The sequence below is a fragment of the Crocodylus porosus genome, unplaced genomic scaffold (genome assembly GCF_001723895.1).
Source record: "Crocodylus porosus isolate Cpor-Errol unplaced genomic scaffold, CroPor_comp1, whole genome shotgun sequence".
NCBI lineage: Eukaryota > Metazoa > Chordata > Crocodylia > Crocodylidae > Crocodylus > Crocodylus porosus.
The window spans coordinates 9,941,407-9,969,136 of NW_017728920.1; the positions used below are offsets into that span (position 1 = coordinate 9,941,407).

Consider the following 27,730-nt stretch of genomic DNA (forward strand, 5'->3'; position numbering starts at 1 on the left):
CTGCCCTCCTAAAATCTAGGGCCGCTGCCTTACTGCATGCCTTTGCCACCTTGCGCTGGATGGTGAATTCCAGCAGGCGATGATCGCTGTTGCCCAGGTGGTCGAGCACCTGCAGCCCCCTCACCAGGTCATCACCCGTGGCCAGCACTAGGTCCAACAAGGCGTCTCCCCTGGTGGGGCTGTCTTGATATGACGACTGAGGTGAAAAAGGCATTAGTTTGCCTCCCCCACTCAGTAAGGGACCCACACTTTCCCTGATCTTCCTCGTGTTGCTGACTTACTTGTAAAAGCCCTTCTTGTTACCCTTCACGTCCCTTGCTAGCTGCAACTCCAGTTGCATGTATACTCCTTCCTAGTTGTTTGTTCAAGTTTCCACTTCTTGTAAGAAGCTTCATTATTGTGTTTTGGCTCACTGAAGAGCTCCCTGCTAAGTCAAGCTTGTCTTCTGACATTCTTGCTAATCCTCCTGCATATCAGGATGGTTCACTCCTGTGCCCTCAGTAAGGTTTCTTTAAAATACAGCCAGCTCTTTTGGTCTCCTTTCCCCCTCAGACTGACCTCCCGAAGCATTCTGCCCATCATTTCCCTGAGTCAGTCTGATTTTCTGAAGTCCAGGGTACTTACTTGGGTGTTCTCCTTCCCTCCTTTCCTCAGGATCCTGAACTCAATCATTTCATTGTCACTGCTGCCCAAGCTGCTATCCATTACATTCCCCACCAAATCTTTCCTGTTTGAGCAGGAGGCCAAGAAGAGCACAGTCCCTACTTGGCCTCTTCAGCACTTGCACCAGGAAGTTGTCCCCAAGACTCCAAAAATTTCCTGGATTGCCTGTGCACTGCTGTATTGTCCTGCCAGCAGATGCCAGGGTGATTGAAGGCCCCCCTGAGAACCTGGGCCTGTGATCTGGAAACTTCTGCTAGCTATTTTCTGCTAGTTATATTCCGAAGTATTTTTAAAGTAATAGCAGTTCTTTTCCAGTTTGTTTTGAAAAAGTTCAGTATTTAACAAAAGGCATTTAGAAGGGTTTGAGGGGAAGCCTTTGGAAAGAATGGCTTGAGATCCAGTGTGTTGTAAGTTCAATGATATTATCCCACAGCTGAAATTTAGTTGGTACATTGAATGCACAGACAGTGGACAGTTGAATCAGGAGGTGCCAATGCTGTTTCTTAACAAACTAGTAAAATGAGTAAATGACACATCTTTCTGGCTGTTCTGATCTATCCAAATATTGTCCTCATCTTCACATTCTCAAAATCTTCAGTGAGTTTTTTCCAGTATTATTCACCAGAAAAATAAAACAATCCCAGTTGATCTGGGAGTAAAATCAATGGAGAAACCAAGGATAAAAGCTGGATCCTGCTGGGGCATGGGTAGGCAAAAAGTGGACCACAGGCTGGATCTGGCCTGCCAGGCCATGCTATCCGGCCTGTGAGGCCCCTGAAAAATTGAGAAAATATTTATCTGCTCCTGGCTGCCTATCAAGGATGACAGGAGCCAGAGGTAGTAGGACCCAGGGGGACCTCAGCACAAATGCAGCAGCCCAGTCCCTACCCACCCCTGCCATTTCTCTGCCTTCCTGCCTCTGCACTGCTCCAGCACCACATGGCTCCCGGCTGTATCACTGAACTGGGAAACATAGGGCCACATCAGTGTGTGTGTAGGGAGAGACTCTGTGTGTGTATTTGTGTGCGTTGATAGGGTGAGTCCCACACGCACACCCCACTGTACACATGCACCAACACCTCCCATCACACTGCCATACACGCAGACCCCCATACCAAGACCCCTTCACACATCCCAACCACCCTCCTTCCCCACACAGTCCCTCACAAACCCCATATCCACCCACACCCCACATATCCACATACTCACATGCTCCTTCACCCCACACCCCCCACACCTATCCACCCTCTACAGGCACACCCACACCCTCCCCCACATACCCACAGCCCCCCGCAAAACTATACCTACCCCCCCACAATACACAAGAGTAAGACTTCATTTTAAGCTATTATATGCAATCACCTATATGTACACTACACAAACACTTTTAAACCAGGACAAAATATTTTTTTTTAAATCAAATTAATGAATGTTTTAGATGTTTACTTTTTAGAATATAATTTGGTATTTTTCTGGTTCTGAGATGGTGAAACCCCTTGCTGAAAGGAGCACTTATGGGGGTAAGGGGACACTTCTGGTGTCAAAGGTTAAGAGTTAGGGGGTGGGACTTCCACAAGATGGTGACCAGGGGCTACCAGTGCAGCCCTTGACAGCTTGCCAAAACTGAGTAAGTGGCCCTCTGCCCGAAATAATTGCCCACCCCTGGCTAGAGACATATCATTGTTTGTCCCATACTCTACAACTGTGTCAAATACCCTGGTGCTCTCAGTGTTTCTGCATTGTAATCACATGCACAGTTTGCAATACATGAGTGATTATTAATATGTACAAAATATCAGGAACATTGTAGTCTCCCTAGTGGCTGTAGTAGAATTTTAAGGAATATCCATCAAATCTTATTGTCCATTGGTTAAGTTTCTTAGTTTCTGTATCTGTAAAATAAGACTAATAGTCTCCTTATGTAAAGGGATTTTAAATTTATGGCTAGGAAGTGCTATTTTAAAGTTAGGTATTTAATAATTAATGATCACGATCACATCTTAAGAATGATGCTTGTTTTTGTATAGCTGTCTTCCTGCCATAGTGAGCTGGGGCGAGATTGGTTTGGGTCATTACTTTAATTGAAAATGCAACAAGTTCTTTTGGCACAAAAGTATTAACTGCCGTGACAGAATTTGATTCAGCAGCAACTGCTGTCTTCCTTCTAACATGGAAGAATCTTCTTTGCAGCTGAAATTTTGTTTTTTGTTCTTCTGTGACAGCATTGGATTCCCAATAGTTTTCCAGGTTGCTGCTGTACAGTGTGCCTTTGAATGAGCTGGAGTGGCTCTCCGTAGGAAACGTTGCTATCTTTATAACAAAGCAAGTTAAGACAGCACACACTTTTATCTTAGTCTGTAGTAATTTCTGCAAGACCTTTTTGTCAGACACAAAACACATCTGTAAACTTGAACTGTCTAAAAATATTTAGAACTGTGATAATAAGTTTCTTTATGCACGCACGGACAGAGCCTAAGACCAAACTGAACAATAACATGAGAAGTGGGTCCTCTAGGAGTCTGAGATATTTTGTATTTGTTTGGCTCATAGCTTCCTTTATATAGAACCCATTTGTGAAGATTCATCCCACTACATGCATCCTACATCCTTTTAGGCAGAGGGAGCTTCTCTCAAGAGCTGAAAATGGCTATGCTTTATCAAGCTGTTTATAGAAGAGCTTCCTTTATGTGGTGCAGGCTACACTCTACCTACGTTAGAAAAATGCGGTAAGTTCTTGTCTGAACTGTGTTCAGTGGGGAAGCTAGAGCTTGGTATTCTTGTATCCAATGTTTATGGTTATCTCTGCTAAAACTCTGCATTACTAATCCAATGTAGTCTGATGATAATAAACTGAACTGAATGGCCTTGCTTATTGTCTACAGCAACACTTAGCGCCCTTCAGCAGGGGCTGAAAACTGTTGTCCTAGTGCTGGATTCAGGTATATGCATACTCATACCAACTGCTGGAAAGTCTGTGAGATATAAAAATGCTCCAGAATGCTCCTAAATATGGCTGAACTAATTTAATAGTGCTCATACTAGCTGGATAGTCATTTTTAATATCACTTCAAACAATTTGATGGAAAAACTTTTTGATACCCATTCTCAAATAGGACAGCTTTGCTTGGTACACATATAACCCAATATGTGCTGTACTTGTTCAGGGCTTGAGCTTGATCTTTTGAATTGGGATACCAATAAGAACCTTATGTTGCTCAGTGATCTAATCATTCAAAGTAAGTGTCATGTTTACAAACTTAAATGTACCCAGCTTTCCTTGTTAGTATAGACAGTCAAGCATGACTTAAAGACCTCAAAACTTGAGAAATAACATAAATATGAGCAAGATCCATAGGTCCTTTGACTTCTTTAAGTTATAGTAAGATTTCAGCTTTATTTCTGCACACATGATTGTACGTATCAAGTAAAAGGTTTATTTCAGAGACTGAATTGGAGGTTTTTTTTAATAATAATATCCAAAGTTCAAGCCTTTCCCCACCAATAACAAGCACTTGGCTTGGGGAAGCTTTGGAAATATTTGGAGTAGGAAAAGGATGAAATATTCTTGTGACAGTCTCATGACCACCATACAAGCTGATTGGCGTGCCCTGCCCACTGGAGCTACATTGCACCTGGGTCTACTCCCCTACCATGACTTACTGTTCAAACTGGTGTGCCTGCCTGGTCTTGAGAATGCGCTCATGTGCCGCCTTGGCACATGCACTGGGTGTTGGCCACTGCGTGGGTTCCAGCGATCTCTGAAGGGGTCCATGGTCATCCCAGGGAAAGCCCAGAGACTTGTCTGCCATGACTTCGATCGTACCTTCAGTGGTGGGCTCCCCTCCTGTGGACTCCCTCAGATTGGCTGCAACCGTTGGTGGGTATCCGTGAGGCTCCGCCTCCCTTACATCCTGTCCATGTTCCAGCCTTCAGGATGGCCAGTTGGTGTCAGTGCGGCTCGTCCTCCGGTGTCGTTTTTCTCCGCTCCCCTTGTTGACTGGGCTACAGTTGATTCCTCCCAGTTGCTGTGTCCTTGGGGCATCTTTGAGCTGCCCTGCTCTTCTGCTGTGTTTTTAATTATGCCTGGCTGCTTGCCATGGCGTTCCGGCCACTCCTATGCTTGGAGCACCGTCCGTGCTCCAACCCTTCCCTCGGGGCCTCTCTGGGCTGTCCCTGGCAGAAGGGGGGAAAAAAGGGAAAAAAAAGAAGAAAAAACTTTAACAGCAGAATAAGGGCTAGGGCCATGACATGTCCCCACTCCCAAATGTGATGCTGGTGGCCCCAGCTGTCCCCTGGTATTGTCCCAGGTCCTCTCCCCTGCTGAGGACTCATCTTGTTGGTCCAGGTCTCTGTCCCCCACCTGTGCTGGGTCCAGCCAGAAATAAGTGCAGCTCACGAACTGTGCAGGTGTTTCATGCCGGCATGGCTCATCTCCCTCTCCGTGGGCTGAACCTGGTAAGTTGGCCCTGGTTGAAGGGCTTTTTTTGTAGGGATGGGCTGTCCCAGTCCCAAGCCCTACTGTGGGAAGCATCTCCTGTCCCCTGGTGACTGTCCCCCTTGGACAACTGGGTTTTGCCTCTGGAGGTGGTAATCAGTGGTTCCTGTAGGGCCCAGGGTGACACTATTGACATATCTGTGGGGCTCCTTCTCCCCTACACCCCTTTCCACTCAGGTTTTACGATCAGCCTAGGTGAAGTTCAGGTGTGATGAACCTGGGGCCTGGTGAGAATGGTGGCTGTAGCAGGGCTTGCTGGTCTCCTGTATTCTTTGAAAACTACAACACAGGTGAAAATCCAGCTTAAATGGTTCAGACAGTATGGTGTGCAGGGCAATGATACCCCTGCACTGAGTGCTTTCCTTATGTGTGTAAGTGCCTCAGTGCCTGATGCACCCCCTGTACTCTTTGGGTTTATGGTGCCTCCTGGTGGGTGGGTTTTCTGGTCCAGGTTCTTCCCATCTTTCCACCAGGCTAGGTATGGCAATGCTTTGAGGCAAGCCCCGCTGTGCATACACGAAGCTTATAGTGCTGCCAGTCTCCCATTGGTGCACTCTGGGCCCATGGACACTCTGTCAGGATGTGCAATGCCAGGGGGGCTCTGTGCTGGGTTTTCCCCTTGGTGGATGCCAGTAGTGCCCACTGGGCTGCTCTCTCCCAGTCCCACCTGACCTGTGTATTTCTACGTGGTCCCCTGCAGGTGCCAGAGAGCAATGTTAGATCTGGGCTGCACGGCTTGCTAACCACATAGATTAAACTGGTGCTCAGTCAGGCCTCCACTGCACTGTTGGTGACCAAGGTTTCCTGAGTTTTCTCAGGGAACTCGTTCCTGGGGAGAACAACTCATTTCCATCAGTTGCAGAGAGCATGTCCGAGTTCTCCCCAGATCCATCAGCAGTGAGATGTGTGCTGCTTCTCCAGGAGTGCTGGCCCTGAGAGGAGGCGCTGGGTCTCCTCTGGCCATGGAGAGAGAATTTGGCTCTGTTCCAGCACTCCTCACATTCCTGTCCCCTGGCTCCTTTGAACCTCAAGGCTTTGGGGCCCCCAGCCAACCAGCAGAGCTCCTTCTGGCTGCAGGGTGCTGACTGGCTCACCTGCAGACCTGCCATGAGGACACTGGCATCACCATGAGGAGGGCAGGTGCCTATCACAATGCTATCCCATTCCTCTGTTCAAACTGAGCCTGTGGTACTCAGTGATCTAGAGCAGAGGTTGGTAACATTTTTGGGCAGAGTGTCAAAAACACCTACAACCTCAGTGTGTAAGATGTTGGTGTGTGAGAGGTGGATGGAGGGGGAGCCATTGTGGCAGGGCAGCCCCAGCCCCTTCCCTCCTGTCTGCCCTGAGGCACACATGCCAAGCAAAATGCCTTTGTTTGTTATGCTCTGGCACATATGCCATGGGTTGCCTACCTCTGATGTAGACCAAATCATGCAATGAACATTCTGATCCTTTTTACCTGCAGATACTTATTTGAGCTAAAGGAAGATGATGGCCTTTGTAGGCAAGCCCAGAACTCAGGAACTTTCTACCTCTTTCACAATCTGTTTCCCTTCCTGCAAAAAGTTGGAAGCAAACATTTTGCCTCACAGATAAGTGCATCAGGTGAGCAGGTTCTCTGTAGTTAACACCTTCATGTATTAATCATCTCAAATGATGTAGTCAGTTTTCTTCCATTAACTCTATTTCAGTTGATACCATATTGACTGTAAGTCCCTATTCTTTGTGTCTCTGTCTGAGACCCATCATAATACCAAATCAGAAAATCTGTTAGGCTAGATTTGTGTGTATTCTTGTTGATTTATTAACATCAAGTAACTATTCACAATTAAAATTGTTGGACATGAACATAAGGTAGATTGAGCACATTTCCTGTAGGTATATGTATAGGATATCTACACAGGTTTAAGCTATTTATTAATATGTCTTCTGAGACAGTGGTTTTACATGTTTTAAATGTGGGCCATCTTTTATTTTGAAGATAATAGCTCGTTAGGAAAGTGAGATACCCAGTGAGCTAGGCAATGGGAGAGTATTTGGCATAATCTGGGAGGACTTCTTTTGTTAGAAAGCTATTCAGTCACCTCTGAGACGTAAGTAATTTTAAGCAAAGGGACAGTATAGATCCCCAGAGCACTGGGGCATGTTCCTTTTGCTTTACATGATCAGGGTCCAAAGTAATCTGGATTCTTAGTTCTCATTTTTATCCCTTTAATTGTAGAATCACCACATACCCACTTCTACCCTTTCTTACCTGTGTTCTTTGACTTGGAGGTTTACCCTACAATGGGAAATTAGGATGGGTACTAACCTACCCAGTTTGGGGAATTATTATCAGGAGCACCATGAAACGTCACTGTGAGTAAGCCAGTTCTAGATACCTGGCCATAGAGCCATAAGAAACTTCTGTGATATGACCTTATTGCATTGGGCTGGACTGTAGACATCTTAAAGGTTAGGCTATTGTTATGGTTGCATTAGTGTAGCTATGGTTGGATTACAGCTTTTTGTCCCTTTTACTGTGGTGTTTAGAACTGAAGAGGATTCTGAAGAAGTTCAAACAGGATGAACAAAAACTAGAGGATTCAGTGCTGATTGGCTGTTCAGATGAATGCATGGCATACTTTGCCCTGGATTTAGGTAAGAATAATTCTTCTGTATATGTCTGATGCACTGGGTTGCTATGTGTGTGTATGCTGCATACTACTGGAGATGCTTTCAAGTGGCACATTTAGCACTTGGTGGGTGAGAGGTTGCATCTTAACTTCTCTCTTCTCATCTTGTTCTTGCTAGGAGGTCCTATGACCATGACATGTCTCCAGTGTCACAGGAATTATCACATAATGTAATTGCTTCTTTCTCTGTTATAGTAAAATTTGAATGAAATGTCACACAACAATTTAGGAACATGTTACTATAAATGTGATGTCATTTCTTTAGTAATAAGCCCATGTTATTAGCTGTTCTGTTAGAATTTGTAAAAATTGTACATTGGTTAACTGGTAAAAGGAACAATGTTAGGGCCACAAGTGAGGTTTCTGTTTTACATGGACTTACTCATTTCCAGGTTCCTTGGAAAAAATGGACATTGAATCTGAACTCAAGGGATCATTTACTGAGTTATGGAAAGCTTTCTTTCAGCTAGATGGGAAGGATGCCCGCTTGCTGTCCTTGGTATGATATAGGTTATTTTACTTATGGAAGTTATGATTGCTGACACCATTCCTTTCATTCTCAGTCATTAGTTTAATTATTTAAAATATATTGTGGAAGTACCTAGGAGCCTTGTAAGGTGGAACATTACACTAGGCAGTGCGCAAATATGTTGTAAATGGCAGGCCCTTCCCCAAAGACCTTATAATCTGAAAAACAAGATATAATAAGTAGGTGAAGCAAACGAGTGACTAGCTGGAGAAAGAGGACAGAATGGGCATGTCTACATGTGCAATTAATGTGGAGTAATAAACTTCATTGCTTATTGCGTTGGAGTTTATTGCGCCCAGACACGTTGTTTGAACTTGTGCCCAGGACTGCAGCACATTGGGCTGGGTTGGAGCAGCCCCAGCTGGCAGGGGCCCGAGGGGTCAGCCTGCCAGCCCAGGACTGCTCTGACTCAGCTCAGCATGCTACAGAGGGGCTGGCTAGGGCACAAGGGTGCTCCAGTGCAGGGCTAGTTGGCAGGTAGCCCTGCACTGTAGCATGCTTCTGCCTCAGCCAGCCGCGCCAGTGTCTATACGTGTACTGCTGCAGAGTAATAAACTCCGCAGCAGGGTAGTACTTGTATTTACAGATATTTACATGTATTTATTTACAAGTACTACCCTGCTGCAGAGTTTATTAGTTTACTCCAGCCTAATAGCACGTGTAGACACTGACATGTTTACTGCAGAGCTAATTAGTCAACTGAAGTAAACATCTTGTGTACACACACCCAATGACAGTGGTAATAATCTGCTTTAGCATGGGCCAGGTCTGTGTCCAGTCCGTACATTTTCCAAGCCAGTCAGCATCTGTAATCGCAACCTGCTACTTGCCTAACTACTATTAGGTGGCAGTTTTCTGTATATCTCACAGGTGTGAGTGGTAGGAGGCATTTGAAAAGGAAAAGTGTGGTGTTCTTTCTGCATTATTTTTTAAATTGCTCCTCTTTAAGCCATTACTCTGCAGACATCCTAATTGATTTTGGAAGCCTCCTTGTACTCCATTCTGCCCAGTGGTATGTGTGCAACAGCAGATGACAGATCTGATCATGCTTCTGTTAAATCAAATCCCAGTGTGGATTTTTCCATTGTTCTTTTCCTCTGCTAGTCACTGGGAGAAATAAGGAGCTTGAATGTGGATTCATCCACTTTTCAAAACAGCTTCTTTCATGTGAGTTTCTAGGGCTTTCTGACCTGTTGAACTGGTGTTTGATCCACATGGGCATGTTGTAGGGAGAGAATGGCAAAATATTATTCACAGAGGATGTAATGACTACACTAAGTGAGCTCAAGTCACCTGTTCAAACTGGCTTGTATTTATGTTTTGTACTTATAGGCTCAAGCTCTCCTTCGCTGGCATGACACTCACAGATACTGCAGCAAAACTGGCCAGCCTACTCGGAAGAACCTTGCTGGCAGCAAGCGTGTTTGTCACACCAATGAAATAATTTATTATCCACAGGTAAGCATTTCTACAGCAAGACAAATAACACACAAGCCAAAATTGCCGCATGCAATATGTCGGAATTTGTAAGTGCAAGATCAAGAGCTCCCTATATTGACTTGCATACTTTTTCCTTATTGCTTGTCCACTGTCTCAAAACCTTTAAGCAGAAGCAGTAGCACTTGAAACAGCCTGTGTTCTCATAACGTTGTTTTCATGGAGCAGTTGGTTTGTCTGACCTCTGATTCCCACTTGCTTTACTGTTTGACATGTTCTCTAGATGTCCCCAGTAGTTATCACTTTGGTGTCTGATGGGAGCCGGTGTCTTCTTGCACGGCAGGCGTCGTTCCCTCAGGGGATGTACAGTGCTCTGGCAGGCTTCTGTGATGTTGGTAAGAAGAGCTCTGACCCAGCATTGTGGGAGACTTTGAGTCTGGAGACCAGCCACAGACCTATTGCTGTGTGGTTCCATGGAGCTCAAACACAAATGTGGTGTTCTGAAAAAAGGGGAGGATGTTACAAGAACAGCCTTGTTCAACCAGCAGTGTGAAATAGCTGAAAATATTTGGAGAGAGGAAGGGGCTATAAATGGGGTAAAAAGAGAGGATTCATCAGCATTGACCTCCTATTCCAGTCTCTGTTCATGTATACAAGTATGAAACCTACCAGTTAAAATCTTAGAACACTTTTAATATCCATTTTGCAGGGGTAGTATAGGTTGGGTGTATTACATGAAAATATGTGGACTTGATGATTCTGGTAGAAAGCTATTCAAAACTGAAATGAAAGAAGGTGAGCATAGCTTATTTTGTTTACTTACATACTTAATATGGTTACTATCACTTTGATATCTGTGTATCTCAGGTCCCTGGCACCCAGAAAGCAAATTATAAGAGAACTAAATACATTTGGTAGATCTGATATTGTGTCCCATTGTAAGAAATATTTTCAGAATGATCCAACCTGCTGAATTTCATCAGACCTGGAAGTCCTCAGAAATTACCAAATTTCTCATATACAACAACACCTTTAAAAAAAACTGCATGGTTGATGAAAATAGGAGTGGGCATTTTATGTTAGGAAATAACTAGGGAAAAGAGAAAGTAAAGCCTGCACTTGATCCACAGGGAGCACAACAGTGATTGGCTCCCTGGCTGCTGCTTACTCAGTTACTTACTGCAAAGAAATGTCCTTTTTTAATTCATTCTGCTTTCAAAAGACAAGGTCTGTATCTTATTCTGGGGTGTGTTGTATTCAAGAAAATACAGATTTATCCCTCCATTTTTTTGTGTGGCATGAGGCATAAGTTTTCTTCCCAAGGGAAATCTTGCCATTGTTATGTGAGATGACACAAGGTTGTTCATGATTAACTTGAGTGTTTCTAGGTGAGACTCTGGAGGAGACTGTCCGCCGGGAGGTGGCAGAAGAAGTGGGACTGGAGGTGAAGTCAATGTGGTATTCTGCTTCTCAGCACTGGCCTTTTCCCAACAGCTCGCTAATGATAGCTTGTCATGCTATGGTGTGGCCACAACAGAATGAGGTTAGCAGTTCTCCATGATTTTATTACCTTCCCTGCTTGTTGGGGTCTCTTTTCCCAGTCCACAAAACCATTCATTGCATTGTATTTGGAAATTGCCACATCCTTTCAAGTGCAGCGTTCAGCTGGTTTTCTTTAAATGAGTGATCTTCCTGACAGCTTGACAATCCCCCTGTTTTCTGTTTGAAAATAAGGCAGTTTTTACAGATGTGTACAAACCAAATCCAAACTCCATAGTAAGGTCCATCTTTGATTTTATGTCCTGTTGTCAAAGGAACTTACTAAATTTGGCTGTTTGTTTCCTCATTCATCCACCAGCATCATAGGGGTCAGTATAGTGATGAGATAGTGCTTACTAGCTAACTGCTGCTTCAAAGGAAACTAAAGTCTATAAAATATCAATGGTGACTTTTAATGTACTGTTCACAACAAGGGGTTGATCTAGTCCTCATGATAGATACTTAAAGTATATACGCCATTATAATGTTCTGGAATCAAGTTTCAAAGAATTATTTTAAAGCAGATTTCAGCTGGGTGAAAGGTGCTGGACTAAACTTGTGGGCTGTGAAATATTCCCTTTATTTAGAGAACACTACAGACAGTGAAAGCGTTAGTTCTGCCCTACCCCCCACATGATATGCTTGGAGCGATCACCTCTATGGCCCAATTCAGTCATTGACCCTTTTGTGAAGCCTGCTGCTGAGGATACAGATCACTATCTGGGCACTGGTTAGAGACCAGGGAAAGCTACTGAACAGCCTCATTTTCACGAAGTGCTGAAATGCATTTGCTTTAAAATTCCTGGTAAGCAGGGCCTGCTTTGGCTCTAAGCTTGTCTTTCCTTTTCCGTATCCAACATCACTCCCCATCTGGTCCAGATGGAGAGAAATCTCTTCCCTGCATAGTCATAAAATACAGTGGAATCTTGAACTCATTAGCTTTCATTGATAGAAAATCTGTAACACACAAGTCTTGAAGGTCTAGTTAGCTGTTCTTAAAGCTATATTCACAATACTTTGCACTTCTTTAATTTTTTCCAGATCAGAGTGAACAAACTGGAGCTGGAAGCAGCCACTTGGTTCAGCCTTGAAGAGGTTGTGGAGGCACTCAGAAGGGAACCTAGGCCTCTGAGACAAGAAGATGGCAGGTTCTCACTCTGGCTGCCTCCAAAGTGGGCCATAGCCCACCAACTGATTCAGGAATGGGTTAAGCAACAGAGCACCATGCCTGCTTAGGCACAGTCAGTCTATTGAGACTGACTATTTTACCAGGTTACAACCCTTGGGGAAGCATTCTCAGTGGCAGTGGTGACCCAGTCAGTATGACTTACAAACTCAGGTACACAAGAGGCAGTTTTAATGATAAGTCCCAGGCACTCCAATCGCATGGAAGCATTGATTAAGACCTCAGATTCCAGCAAAACTAAACAAAAAAACCCAGAAAGCCTATACAACTAAATGTATCCTAGAAACAGGATAAACCTTTCTGGTACTGTACTCCGTCTCCATCCAGTCTCCCTCTGCTCTTGTCTTCATATACGAAGATTCTTACTTCCTTGGGATGCTTACCATGTTTGATCCATTATCACATATAATCTAGCAACTAAAAATTGTTGAGAGGCACCACTTTCCCAGCTTAAGGCTGATTATGCTGCCCCTGTCATACTTCCATCACAGGGAAGTAAGAGAACAATAATGGTTTGGTGATAAATAGAGGAGTAAAGCAAGGGTAAATTTTTAACTTGAATGATGAGCAGAAAGGAACTGATTGGACAAAGGGTCTGCACTTCTGTATATCACTTCCTTGCTTTGTATTTTGCTTTCTTTTAACTTGTCCCCACAGCCAGTTTTACTACGGCAACACAGAAATCCATATCTGCATATCATTTTCTGTTCCCTTCCCTGCCAACACCTCCACCCTCACAAATCTGCTGTAGCTAGGCTCGGTAATTACAGAGTAGAGGAGCAGAGTAATCCAAGGCACATTAAGCAATGACAAGGAGAAAAGAGGCCTGTAGACAGCTGCAAATAAGAAATTCAGCCTACAATTGCTGTGTAGGCCAGCTATCAAAACCCAGAAAAAGTAATATATATGTAGTTTATATTGCACAATTTCTGTATCCCTTTGGGAATTTACATTTAGTGTACAGAACTGGATGTGTACCTATTAGCTACCTCTTTCTTTATATTTTATAACAAATGTTCAGTATATATTTGCAACATATGTTCATGTCAGTCAGCAGTAGCCTAATCTGGTGAAGATTTATGGCAGTGTCAGAATTCACTGGAGGCTAGGCCTCTTGAATTCAGAGAAATTCTACTTATCTGGTTATTCAGTTCAAGCTGGTTTTCTTTGATCAGTCCTTATACTCTATACAATTTTGACTATCTGTTTTTTTTACTGTCTAACAAGCAGAGAGGAAAAAGCTAATTTCTTGTTTTCAAAAGCTTTAAAAATACCCAGAATTAAAAACAAGCTATTGAAAAAGCTGTTTTGCTTTTAATTATCAATTAATAACAATTAAAATAAAACTAATCTGATATCTTGCCTGATTTAGGAGTATTGGATGGATATTATGAACAGTAAGGAGAGCAAGAGAGCACTGTGGCACAGGGAGCATGTACTGTCTCCATCCATTATCATTGTGGACATTCATCATCATCTGCACCTTAGCATGCAGGCGTAAGAGGAGGTGAGCATGGGCGCATGTTTTCCCTGGATCTCTCTGCTTGCAGAGCCACAGGAAAAGGTCCCAGAAATCCTTCCAACTTGAAGTGAAAGTACAAGTCACTAATGAAGCAGTGTTGTCAGGTGCCTACTGGGATCTAATCCTCATAACAACAGGAGAGGATAGGCATGATTAAATACAGGATAGGTGAGAAAACTGGTTGGATACCATGGAAAGAGGTGGGGGGCAAAATAGCAAGAGGGATGTGGCTTTTATGTGAATCTGCACCAAGGATCTAGTTTAATCCCAATGACTGTTTAAAAATGAGTCAAAATATAGCATTGTCCCTACCAAAGTCACCTGGAAAATATGGACAGTTCTATGACATAGTTCTTTTAGAAAAATGAAATGGGATTACTTTTCCACATAGAAATCATACAACAAGAACAATGGACTCCAGCAAGATAGTGTTTCTAGTAGTTCTCTATAGTAAAATATATCCTTACAGTAGAAGATCAGAGACACGGAGCAGGTGTAAGTCATCATAACTCAATTGACATCAAGGCCAATTTACACCAATGAAGAATCTGGCTATCTAGCCATGACCCATTTCATAAACTGTTGTATAAAGTGTTGAGTCCTCTGCGCATTCAAGTCCAGGAAACCAAGTTATTGCAGCTCCAACCAGTGTCTGGCCAACTGTTAGTATTGCATAAATAATATTTTGAAATGAGCAGAATACATGGCCTTGATAGAGCAGTAATGAGTATTGATTTAGTCCCTGCAGCAAGTGCAGAGTGTGCTTCATTTCTAATAAAAAAAATCCAGTTTATATAGATTTTCAGATGAAAACACACTGCTCTGGAAGAGGTGAGGTTCAGGTCAGCATTCTGCACATCAGCCAAACGGAACTGAACACAGTTAAATTTATGTCCCATTAGAGCCAATAAAGGTTTACATTTAATTGAATCATATGGCAACCTGGGTACAAGAGCTCAGAAAAATATTAGCTGAAATTGCTGTGTCTAGGGGGTAGCTGCTCAGGTTGTGACGCTGAATGTTCACACTGTCACCTCAGACTGCTTGATTTATCTTTGGTAAGGTTCAGTTTTCCCATTGGAACTAGTATGTATCCATTATGAAGGACAGAAGTTTGATCTAAGATTGTAATGGACCAAGGAGAGTATTGTCAGCCAAGATATTACTTTACCAGGGCAGGCTCTAAGCCATAATGAGCACACACTGGATCTGCTGTGCACACCAAGAGGCTTTAAAAAATATATAAGCACCCAGCAAAATGCCCTGACAGTGATGTATGATTATAGATTTAGACACGCACACCTTCAAAGTAGCTGTAAGCAGTTTGGATCAGAGGGAGAAATGGGCTAATATAGTGTTTGTTACGGCCCAAACCCCATTTCTGTGGTAATATTTTTGTAAAGCTGGACTACGTCTCTAGTGAAATCAGTGATGATCTCAGGCTTCAGTTTTCTGCTTAACAGCAAATGGCAGCAGTTACTCATCCTGTGGAAAAGAAAACTTCTAGATATCAATCATACAACAAAACAGCCACCTGGCAATGCAAGGACTCCACCAAAACTACCTCTTTAAAACTGAAGGGTCTGTCTGTCATGGAGCACTTCAGACATGAACCACCGTGACAGGCCTATCTTTTATCAGTCAGTATCAGCACCGCACCAATCAGCTGCTTTTACTTAGCTATCTATACCAAGAACAAAATAAAGTAGTTGAATCAAATCAGATTTTGGATAGAGTAGAGAGAAATCAAGGGAATGGAGCAAGTAGTTCTTTTGAACACAGTAGTCCCTTTTTTGTGCTGCTGTAACAGCTCTCCTGCTTATATAATACAGTGGTATATAGGCAGTCCTCGACTTAAAACATTTCAGGTTACAACGTTTTGCACTTACAACATCTATAAATTGACACTGTTTCAACTTCACAGTGCCAGTTTCGACTTACAACACTTGATCCAATGTAATGCCATGCCAGCGAACAAGTTCGCTGCATCACTCATCTACCTGGAGAACATCTGTCCAAACTTCCTTGGACAATGTCTTTAAGAAAGCAGACAAGACTCCAGAAAAACCTGCAGCCAAGAATCCTGAGAAGACCCCAGCTGAGAATCCTTCAAAAAGTCCAACCAAGAGCACTTCAAAAAGTCCAGCAGTCACCTCAAAGAAGTCTTTCCAAATCAATATGATTGCTACTTACAATATAAATATATTAATGTAGCTATATTATTCATCTATAATTGATCGAGTACAAAATGCTGGGGTATTTTTGGTGAAAACAGGGTATTGGGCCTTGGTTCAGGAACCAATCCCCCATTTATAACTGTTTCTTATGAGAAAATTGGTTCCAAGTTACAATGTTTCAACTTACGACACAATTGGTTCCTGAAAACCGTCTTAAGTCGGAGGACTGCCTGTATAGTATCTTCTAGAGACACTTTACATTTCTTAAACGATTAACTGTTAAAATGAGAAGAATAAATACAATAGATCTTGTATCTTGTTGAGAGAGCTCTTTTATATTTTACAATATATAATTTTACATATATTTAAAGTTACATACATAGGAGATTAGAAGACAAAGAATAAGAATTTGAGATAAGATTTCACGTGAGATGAAAAATTAATGATGCACAGTAATGCATTCCTGTAGACAGATGCTACAAAAGAGAAAGACCTCAGCCTAGCTGTGGTCAGACTGCAAAGGGACAAAGAAGAGTCCAGTGGCAGATCAGTGGAAGCAGTAAGAGAAATAGAGAAAGTAGGGCTGTGCGGAATGCCTATGTTTTGTTTCGGATTTGGTGTTTCAGCAGGACAGTGATTCATTTCAGCGTTTCAAGTTGCTGTTTCATTTTGTTTCAGCTGAAACATTCAAGTTTTGACACTGTTTTGACAATGTTTCGGTGTTTTGACTGTAGGTTATAATGAGCAATGACTAAAATGCCTATAACTTTGTCATTTCTTGCCTGATTCTGATGAAAGTAGCAGGAATGGCAGCCCCTTCTGGGGGCATGAAACCTGCCAAGTTTCTGGGAAACTACACTTAGTCACAAAGTAGGGTCCCTAGAGATGGCCATGATACCCCTAGGGCCCCATGACTGTGCCAGCTCTGTCCTGCAGGCACCTTCTCTTCTCACCTGCTGCCACGTCTTGTTGGAAGAGATAATAGATAAAGAGGCTGCCCTCGAGCTTCAGCTCAGTCACGGTCCTAATGGACTGTACTAAACCCTCTAGGTTCTTGGACCCCTTGCTGGAACCCAGTCTAAGCAGGTGCCTCAAGGGGGTGCCCTATGCCTTATGGGCTAGATGCGTGGCTCCACCCATCTCTTACCATGCCCTCTGCCTCACAGATAGTATATCAATATTGTCCCTGTAATGAGGTCTCAGTCTTACTCTACCTTCTATTGTCGCTGTGCCCTCACTGGCACTGGGGCCTCTACACAACACGGTAGTGTGCCCCAGTGAGGTCTCCTCCTCCCCTACAGCCTCAGTTCAGTCCACCACTTTAAATGACAACAGGTAAGCAGCACAGTAGCACTAGCATCTCAGGCAGCCAAACTGTCACAGAGCATCTTTTCTTTCCTGCAGGAGCTTCTCCAACGCCCTGCCAGCCTCAGCCCTGGGGCTTAGATGTGACCAGAGCCCTGCTTCCTTCCAGTCAGCTGACTGGGGACAGGTGCTAGGGGTATAGGTTGTACCCATACATAATGACATGGCAGACAAAATTCTTTGAGTCAATCTGATATCTTTTAGTAGACTAACTGAATAGTTGGGAGAAATATGGAACAGCAAGCTTTTGGGTTGAAAACCCTTTGTCAGGCTGAGGAAGCACCTGAAGTTGGTGTATGCTGTCTTCCTGGATGGAAGGAATAGTAAAGAAACCAAAGGCTGGCATGCAATGCAAGCAAGAAAGTTAGTCAGTGAAAATGGAAATGGACATCAGGGGGTAAGAGACAGGCTGCGGTAGGGGGGATGTAGCAGGTAAATGGAGAGGTACCTGGGGTCAGATGTCTGGCAGGTTGTAGGGTGTTACAATTCCAATGCCTGTATTGAGTCCATGAGTTTCTGTGCCTAGTAGGTTGACGAAGTGCAGTTATAGGCTCGTCTGTGAAAAGTGGTTTGTAAATTCAAACAAGCACTGAACCTCACTAACCTCATCACCAGAAACCAACCTCCTACAGCCCAAAACACACCAAATGGATCCAGGCCATGCCATGCCAAGACATGCAAAACCTGCCACCAGATACCTCCTGTATGGAGATATCTTCACAATACATATCTCCATCACCAAATGCCCTGATGGAAAATAGGTAGGAGACACCAAGCAACAACTGCACACCAGAATAGCATGCACCAGAAATCAGGGACAAGGACACTGAACTACCTGTCTCCAATCTCTCAGGCCTGATCCTCAAAGGGAATTTACAAACCACTTTTCACAGATGAGCCCATGAACTTCACTTCATCGATCTCTTGGATACAAAAACTCATGGACTCAATATAGACATTGGAATTATGACACAGTACAACTTGCCAGACATCTGATTCCCCACGTACCTCTCTTACCTGCTACATCCCCCTTCCCCAGCCTGTCTCTCACCCCTGATGCTTCCATTTCCATTTTGCTGCCTGCACTGCATGCCAACCTCTGGCTTCTTTACTATTCCTTCCATCCAGGAAGAGAACACACACCAACTGCAGGTGCTTCCTCAGCCTGATGACAGGTTTTTCAACCCAAAAGCTTGCTAAGATATATTTCTCCAACCATTCAGTTGGCCTACTAAGATATTGGATTGGCCCAAAGAACCTGGTGTATGATTCCGCAGCTCCGTACCTCCCCAGACTTTGCTCTAGGGAAACTTTGAGGAGTGTGGAGCACAAACTCCGTTTCCCCCTCCTCTCCCATAATTTCTTGTGCTATCAAACTGAGGTCCCCTACTTCAATTGAGCTTCTCTAAGACTGGAAGTGGGAGGCTCATGCTGGGACCTGCAACTGGGGTGGAGGCTGTGCTGCTGGTGCTGCTTGTTGTCATGCTGCTGGTGCTGAGGTTTATCATCACAGCTGGTATCAGAGGGGGTGCAGCTGCAGGCACTGCTGCGACCTCCTTGCTCCCAGTATCAGCAAAAGCCTCATGGCTGGTTGAAAAGAGGCTGCGTCGTAGCTTGGGCAGCAGGGAACTGACATCTCTCCCTCTGCCCCCTCTTGCTCTCCTCCCAGACTTGGCAGCACTGGCCTTTCCAGCACGTTTCATGTTTTCCTGTGCTGAAAAAGGGGTCTGGACTGTATGTAATGTGTGTATATGTAGGTGTCTGTGTGTGCAATCTATCTAATCTATGCTGTGCTTTCTTGAATAGTGCCCAGCAATCACACTGTCAGGCAAAAGACACATTTCTTTTTTTCAGGTAAAAAAAAAAAATATTCAAAGGAATGGATATAGAAAAAAAGAAATGATATAGGGGTAACAATACTAGTACTGAAATTAGGCTAGTATAGCTAAGCTGTCACTGTAAGCTGTATCCTATCCAATCCTTTGGAAGAAGATACGCTCCCTAGCTAGACAGTAGCAGCTAGGAAGCAGTCAGTCTGTGTCTTTCAGATGCTGCTCTCTGATGAGAGACAGGCTGACAAAGGCTGACCGCTTAGGCACTCACAGGCTTATATGCTGTTTTGAAACTTTTTAGGTCCCTCCCCCAGAGCACTAGGATTGGAAGGGACCTTGGAGACAGTTGTGGCAGATGCTGGCCAGCTACAGCTGGAGGAGGGGGGAACAGATATCAATCTGTTCCCCACTTCTCCCTCTCCCTCTAACTTTCTCTTTCCCTGCAAGCCCAGCTTCAAAACACCTTTGAAGTGCTGAAACGTTGAAACGTTTGAACTGAAACAAGGTGGAACGTTTCAAAGATGTCTCCCATTTTATTTCAGATTCAGGTTTTTGAGCGTCAAAACACCACCAAAATGAAACTGCGGTTGAAATTTCACACAGCCCTAAGAGAAAGACTGCATGCATGATCTAGGCTGAAACACATGTATAGAGGGCGTTACAGATAGAGCCATTTTGAACAGAATCTTTTCAAGAGAAACTGGAGGATGGGGTGGGGTGATGTGGTCAGTCTAGTAGGTATAACTGAGTATATGGATAACAGCCACCTATGCATCCTAAAATCTGTCACTGAAGTGTTGTTCACTTGATAGCAGAAACAAGGCAACAAACAGTTGAAAAAACTCTGGGAGTTTTATAAACATGGCTATACTGCTAGGGAGCTCACCTCCTGCTTCATGGGCCAGATCTGGCCCTGTGTTATTCAGCCCTGGGGGCTCCCTACTGGTCTGGAAATTCAGCAGCAGGGGAGGTGTGCCATCGCTTCCCTGTTGACAGATATCTGGATCCACGGATAGTGAGCTGGATAGTGTGGCCCTGCACCCTGGATTAGGCATGCAGGACTCAATCCTAGCACATGAAGCTGGGTGAGGGCAGTAAGGGCCCCAGGGCCCCCATCCTGGCATGTGGGGCCAGGTAGAGCCCTAGTGCCTGATCTCAGTGTGTGTGGGCAGCATGGAGTCCTAGGTTGTGGGACTAGCAGAACCAGCGTGGACCAGTCTTGGCATGCAGGGCCCAGTTTGGCCTGCAGGCCGACCCTTTGCCATTCATCAGGCCCACTAGGCCCAAAGATTGAGCACCACTGCCATACTGCTTTCAGTACTCAAGCTAGTCACATGGTGTAGTGTGAACCTAGTTTTATTTTTCAATAGCTCATAATGAAGTAATGGACAAATCATGAATGCACTGGCGACGCGAAGGGGGTGCACACGTATGCTGACTGGCCGCACTTGCTGCTTAAGCAATGGGCTGGGCAAGGGCAGGCAGGAGCACCAGTGCCCCCCTTCAAGCACCAGCCAATCGCTGCAGCCACTCCTGGAAGCAGATGAAGCAATTGGCCGCAGGACCCCCCCCAACCTCAGGCATCAAGATTGGCTGCAAAGGGACCACTGCCACGGACACTGAGACTGGGGGGGCATGTGCTAAGGTGGTACCAGTTGCTCATACATGAATGTAAAGGTTAGTTTGTATCCTGTTTTAAGGCATACAGCACTAGGAGAAGTAAAGGTGCATCATTTACCTTCCTGCTTGAACTAACCATTCCTACTTACATATTTCTTAAGGGCTTCATGCTACCCAATAGAAAATTAAGCTCTTGCAATAGTCAGAAGTTGTTGGGATAAACGATTCCATAACCAAAGCAGACAGTAGTGAGTCAAGGAATTAGATTATGCTGGAATGCAGCTGTAGTAGAAACCAGTTTAGATTTTCCTGGAAACTTAGAGAGGATTGTTAAAATAGAACCACAATGCCCTTCCTTCTTTGGATACCATAATAGATGCCATCAGGCTTCACTCATTACAAAACCCTATGTAAACTGAAAGCAGAAGTATTTATTACATCATTCCAAAGAAGTGAGAGACAAGACAATAGCTTTTAACTTTTCTTAGATATTAAGTGCTGCTGTGGGTAATGCTACTGCACAAAGATGGATGCATGGAAGTTGCTTAATAAATAACTAGTTGGGCTAAAATAAGATTCCAAACAATTGCAATTTAGTCTTTTTCAAGACATTAACCAGATGATGCAACCAGCCATGAACCACCAAGAATTCTTGAAACTGCAGCAGTTTATTTTGCATGAACATCAATAGCTTGGGGCAGATTCAAGGGTGCTGCAATGGTGCAGTTGCACCCGCTTTGATAGTATACTGCATACATTGTGAACTCTCAGAGTTTACCATTACTTTACTGCAACTCCTGCTGGGAGCCCTGCATGTGCTCCTCACTGCTGTTTGGTACAGGCTCTCAGCCTCTTGTCCTTGCTTCAGGCAGCAACAGAACTTAGTGCTCTTCCCCCTTCCCATTCCCCTTGGCTGAATTCAGCAGCAGGGAAAAGGAGGAAAGGAGCAGCCAGTGATGCTCAGCCCCTACTTTCACACAGCCCTGGATGCTTGGCACTACTGCTTTTCTTCTCTCCCTGCTGCTAAATTTAGAAGAGGAAGAGGAAACAGCAGCAGGCTCTGGAGCTGCTTGAAAGCAGGGACTGCAGGCAGATCCTGAGCTCACAGCACATGTAGAACTCCAGCAGGAGCTACTGAATGCTGTGGCAGGGCACTGTGTGTGCCTGCCACTTTAAGGCCCTGGAGCTGGCAGCCTCCAGGTGCCTAATGAGGGCAGCCATTTTAGGTTCAGGGCTGCTCATATAAACAAGGCAGTTTGGCTGCTGGAGGTCAGGCAACAACATTGCCTGGCCAGAGGGCTGCTCAGTTCTATCCAGAGGTAAGGGAGGAGCTGTAGGAGATGGTAGGAGGCTCCTGGTCCTGGGTATGACTTAAAACTGCACCCTGCTAGGAGTGGGTGGCCTAGTGGGGCTCTCAGTGGCATGGGAGCCCCCAGGAAGTGCCAGGCCAGTTACCACCCCAGTGAAAGGTGGGTTAGGGCACCTTAATTCCTAGCCCCCACCACTGGGTGGGTAACTCCTTGTGTTTGGAGGGCCCAGAGGGCAGACCCTGAGAGAGAGAGTGAAGGGCTAGGGACTCAGACTGAATGAGAGAGTACCCTCAACTGGCCCAGACTGGGGCCAGGACCAGGACGGTCAAAAGCACTGGGGGCCTGCCGTGAGGGATGCCCAAGAGCCATGGGCCTGGGGTCCTGACTGGCCTAGGGGTGGGCCAGGGCTAGAGGAGCCAAAGGTCCCGGGGGAGGACCACACTCAAGAGGGGAAAATAGATTCAGGGAGCTACATAGGTGAATGAAGGTGGGGAGGCCACCTGAATGGAGGGATCATGCAGGGGTCCTGGTAGAATGATTTTGGGGCCCAGAGTGGAGCTGGGGATTATGGGAACATCGAGATGCCATCTGTGAGGCTTGGGCTGCGGTGTAGGGGAGGAATGAAGCTGCAGATAATGGCCCCTGGCATTGGGGCAGAAAATGGGCAGCCTCCTGCTTAATTAACACCTGTATCAATTTATTAAGATCAAGGTGTGGTGGGTGAGAAAGCAGGTGGTTAGCCCAAGAACAGGTGGGCGGGCCACATGTAACAGGAGGCCTGCTTGGGGCTGATCTCCAAGTGCTCACTGGAATCCACAACTACAGTAAGGGCTGCCAGCTTATCCCTTCAGATGTGGCACCACACCTCCATCATCACAGTCTTGATCTGCTCATGATCAACGTTTTTTGTATCATAAGGCCAGATAGGACTATTGTGATCTAGTGCGGGGACAGTCAACCAGGGGTACATGTACCCCCAGGGATACTTGGGAAGGCCCTAGGCCAGGGGCTGTTAACTGGGGGTATGCATTCCCCCTGAGGCCATCCCAAGTACCTCCAGGGTATCCAGCAGTGGGCGCTGCCACCAACACTTCTGCCACTACTGCAATGCTCACTGATAGTAGGGGACTCCCTGCCCCCCAAGTCGCCAGTTGGCTGCTGGGGGACCCCCTCACTTGTCGGCCTGGGGGATGGACTCCTTCCTTCTTGACTGGCTGCTGGGGATACACTGACCCCAAAAAGGTTGAAGACCCCTGCCCTAAGGGGTACATGTGAGCAGGCAGGGACTGAGTGCCATACCTACCACCCTGCACCACTGCCTTCCAGGAGCAGGGTCAAGCTGGGGGAAGGCAATAGCACCCCTTCCACATCTTTTGAAAGCCATTTGGCTACTTTGTTTAATTTTGCGCTTTTGGTTCAGTGTAGATGCAAGATATGAACTAGCTTCCAACTTCACTTGTATTAAAGACAGTCTTATTCAGACTGCACTCGGATACAGATGGTGCTGGCAGAAGATCAGTTTTCAAACATTGAAGCGGTAGGCAGTTTTAAAAAAAAAACAAATTTGATCATGAAGTTTCAAATATGATGGGGCTGACAGATACTTCTAGGTCAAGAACTTCCCAACACTACACTGAAAAGAAGTTACAGTTCCAGATTTTAAACTCTGTTGTTTTTATTTAAATACAGTTGCCAGAGAAGCTTGTAGATACTTTAAAAAAATAAAATTTGGTACCTCTGCAATTAATTATTTTTAATGAATCTAGTTGTCATTACTAAATCAGCAGAAATGCTTGTATTAAAGCATTTGTATAAGGAAAAAAGGAGTGAATATTTGTTGGGTACTTGAATGACTCTAGAAAAGAGGCTGTTGTTATTTGCTGGTGTAAGTGTTTTCACAGTGACCCATTTTTTTAATCACCCAAATCAACTCCTATTAATGGGTAAAAAGGTTGCAAATACTGTTGTGTGTTTTATATATATATATAAGGACCTACTTCATGCACAGCAATTTTGGTCTTAACAGACCAGACACATTTTACCAAGTAATCAAATTTTGTCCTTTAAAAGCCATGAGCAAACTGTGTAGGCCAAATGTTTAATATTCATACCATTTGTCTTTTCTTCCAAACTACTGCTGTCCTTATGTTTCTGTTTCCATTCAGCAATGTCCTCTGAACTGTGATTATCTGTTTATTCTTCTGTTCCACTGCTAGTGCGTACATGATCCATGTTGTTTGGTAAGTGTACCCCCATGCTTTGTAGAATGTTAGAGGCAGGTCCTGATAGTCCAGCTTGAGCGCTGTAGGATTCCAGTAAGTTAGTCACTAGGTTCATATCTACATCCACAGGTATAGTAGTATCACCATCTTCTGCACCAGAATCATCTTCCAAGTCACTATCAGGACCCTGGGACACAGCTGCTTTAGCAGAACTAACCTAAAGTAAATGCAGAAAGAGTATTTTAAGAAATGCATAATGTAATATTTGTTAAACACTGTCACAGCTGGTGCATTGGGGGGGGGGGAAGCAGCCAGAGCAGAAGCTCGTAACTAAAAAAAAAAAAGGGGGGGGGGGCAGAAACAACACAGATTTCTTTAATAAGTCACCAGAACCACTCTTTGCAATCAAGGCAGAACAGGAAAAAATAAGCAGAAAGACAAATCAAAGGCCAGTGTGTCACTCCCTCCCAAGTGGCAGGAGATCATGAACCAAAGAACTAACCATACTGCCTCAAAAGGAAAGAGAATGATGAGACACTTTTTTCGATTTTTGTTTAGGGTTCCTGGAAAAAACTTACTTGGGGCATGATGCAGTTGCTTGCAATAATACTAAAATTCAGAAGTGAAACGAACTTACAGCCACTGGACAGGCTAAAATTTAGCTTTTTTTTCTCTTCCTTTTTTTTTTTTCAAAACATTGCAAGTCCAGTGGTGCAGCATACACCAAACTTTTTGCACACAAGATCCTTTTGGAATAAGTCTATGTGCTTAGGGACTACATTGTCACTGACTATACTGCTTAAGGCCATCACTTCACTACCTGCCTTCTCGCCGAAGAAGATTTTTGGGTAATAGGGCAAGTTACCAAAACAACCTCATTTCCCATCTCTTACATACCATTTTCTTTTGGGTGGTGAAGCTTTTGCCAACATTAGTGTGGGCCAGCTCACGGTCCATTTCGTTCATGTATGACCTCAGACTGCCCATAATTTCGTTTGGCAATGCCTTCTGCTCTTCACCATGGGCTTCAGTATTCAGGTCTTCATCACTGTCCAAGAACTTAAACTCTTCCTCCTCATCCAGATCATCTGAATCCAGCTCTTCTGAATCTGCCCCTATAAATAAATCCAATGCAAAACACACAAGCTAGTGCAATGCCCATGGAAAACTAAGAAAAATGAGTACATTTACAAGGAGACTGCTTTTAAAAATCTCTCACCTAAAATTCTGTCTAAAGCATTTGTAAAAGACTCAACATCAAAGGTTACATGGGCTTCATCAGTTGACCTAAAATTTTAAAAATAAGATCTTTATTTAGATAGTAGTTCATTCTCTTGTACGGCAGATAGAGGTAAGAACGTTTGTCAGCCAAGACAAAATTAGGAACTGGAATGTTTACATAACCAGCACCCAGCACTACCCACTCATGCCAGGTAACAAGGATTTTACCGTATTTCCAATTAAATAAAAAAAGACAGCTATTAGCGTTTCTACTGAACAGTTCTTTAGGGCAACTATAACTTGTCATGTAATCAAGTATAAAAAAAGCATATAAAATAGTAAAACATCTACTGTCAAAGTGTCCACAATTGTGACTGCTTTGGAAAACACAACACTTCCTTTGTGTTTAATTGTGTAACACCTTTACACTGCTGCTGTTTCTTCTGCACTACTTTATTTAAAATATTTATCTCTATGCAATCAAAGAAACAGGTGCATTACACAAATAGATGGTCTTATTTTGACAAGTCTGATACTCCCAACTTAACTCTAAATTTCACTTTTACCCCTAAATACTCCAAATCAACATTTTCAGTCTACAATTTTGTATACGTAAACACCACATTCTCTCTCTCGCCCCTCCTCCAGTGTTGTCCAGATACTGTAGGAATTGGCAACATAAGATGAAAAAGAATCAAACAAAAATAATGAGCTGACAACGCATTACTAACACCAGCTCTACAAATTCATTTCTTTTAAAGATCTATATGAATTAAGAATCTTAATTTTTTCAGGGTTCTCGCAATGCTAAAAATATTACCCAAGATTTGTTACAATTTGATAGCAGAATCAAACAGATACCATGGAATCTCTGCTCCATCATGTGCTGAAACTTTGGATACAAAAGCCTTCATGCTTTCAGCAACTGCTCCCAAATCATAATTCTGCGCTTCCTCATGCGAAGGATGAATGGATTCACATTTAGCTGAGGCCTCATTCAGGATCTGATCCAAATCATCTTCAGAAATCTCCAACCATCTATCATCTAAGAGAACAGAAAGGAACATCTTTGTCATCCAGACATAAGTTTGTCATCCTAAAGATTAAACACTCTTGTCTTGAAATCTGTAACGTGAACAAACTAGTTAAAAAAACCATATGCACCAGTTACAGTTTGCAAGGGAGGTGGGGAGGAGGGCAGAGGAAGAAAAACAAATTAATCAAATGAAACATAGCTTCAAGTTTCCATCGTTTTGCATCCTGCATTAGTATTTCTAAACTGGAATGAAATTTATTAATATGTAGGCTTTGATAATACAAAACGTAGGCTGGGGGAAATGTGGAGCGAGGAGAAGAGAAAAGGGGCAGAAGGAAAATAACTACATCTACAATTAGTATTATTAGAGCAGTGAGTGATCCTCAAAAGGGTGTGTCCACACAAGCACACATGCCTCCTGCCTTGCCTCAAACCCCTTTGAGGCAGGGCAACAGGCACATGCGGGAACAAAAAACTGTTCCCCACGCTGCAAGTTTGGAGCGGGCAGAGAAAATTAGACCCCTGGATATCCAGGGGTCTAAAAAAAAACCCTGATGTTTAAAAGAGCAGGGCGGGGCAGTCCCTGACCGTGCCAAGGCAACTGGAGGCTGGGTCCTTCATGGAGACACTCTGGCTGCCAGACCATCTCTATGGTTGGCCTTCGCCCTGTTGCTGAAACATATGGCCGGCCAGGCTGCATGTTTCAGCACCAGGACACTGGTTCCAGTGAGTAAAGGGTCAGGGAGGGCTGGAGGAGGGGGGAGGGGACCATGGGGGGGACCCCCAATAGCTCTGCCCACTCTCCAAGCCCCACCCCAAGGCCCCGTCCCCCTACTGCAGCCAGCCCCTCCTCCCATCAGCTCCGCCGAGGACCTGACCCCTGCCCTGCCTGGCCCCATCC

The 27,730-nt window shown here is 44.3% G+C and overlaps 2 protein-coding genes across 3 annotated transcripts in view; one reads left to right on the forward strand and one right to left on the reverse strand.

The window, feature by feature from the left end:
- Positions 1–14,766, forward strand: part of NUDT13 (nudix hydrolase 13) — a 23,992-nt gene extending 9,226 nt beyond the window's left edge. Inside the window, exons 2-9 of one of the 2 annotated variants that reach the window (XM_019538576.1) lie at positions 3,278–3,389; positions 6,624–6,763; positions 7,691–7,798; positions 8,226–8,332; positions 9,695–9,820; positions 10,083–10,194; positions 11,188–11,342; positions 12,380–14,766. In XM_019538576.1, the coding sequence (XP_019394121.1) occupies positions 3,307–3,389; positions 6,624–6,763; positions 7,691–7,798; positions 8,226–8,332; positions 9,695–9,820; positions 10,083–10,194; positions 11,188–11,342; positions 12,380–12,574 (1,026 nt within the window). In that variant the 5' untranslated portion in view covers positions 3,278–3,306 and the 3' untranslated portion in view covers positions 12,575–14,766. Of the gene's footprint in view, positions 1–3,213; positions 3,390–6,623; positions 6,764–7,690; positions 7,799–8,225; positions 8,333–9,694; positions 9,821–10,082; positions 10,195–11,187; positions 11,343–12,379 lie in introns of both variants that reach the window. The other variant, XM_019538575.1, reaches the window with a different exon arrangement.
- A 9,555-nt stretch (positions 14,767–24,321) lies between these two features.
- Positions 24,322–27,730, reverse strand: part of ECD (ecdysoneless cell cycle regulator) — a 20,985-nt gene continuing 17,576 nt past the window's right edge. The window contains exons 10-13 of the mRNA XM_019538577.1: positions 26,655–26,838; positions 25,792–25,859; positions 25,470–25,687; positions 24,322–24,789 (exon numbers count right to left, since the gene is read on the reverse strand). Coding sequence (XP_019394122.1) covers positions 24,544–24,789; positions 25,470–25,687; positions 25,792–25,859; positions 26,655–26,838 — 716 coding nt within the window. The 3' untranslated portion in view covers positions 24,322–24,543. The remainder of the gene's footprint in view (positions 24,790–25,469; positions 25,688–25,791; positions 25,860–26,654; positions 26,839–27,730) is intronic.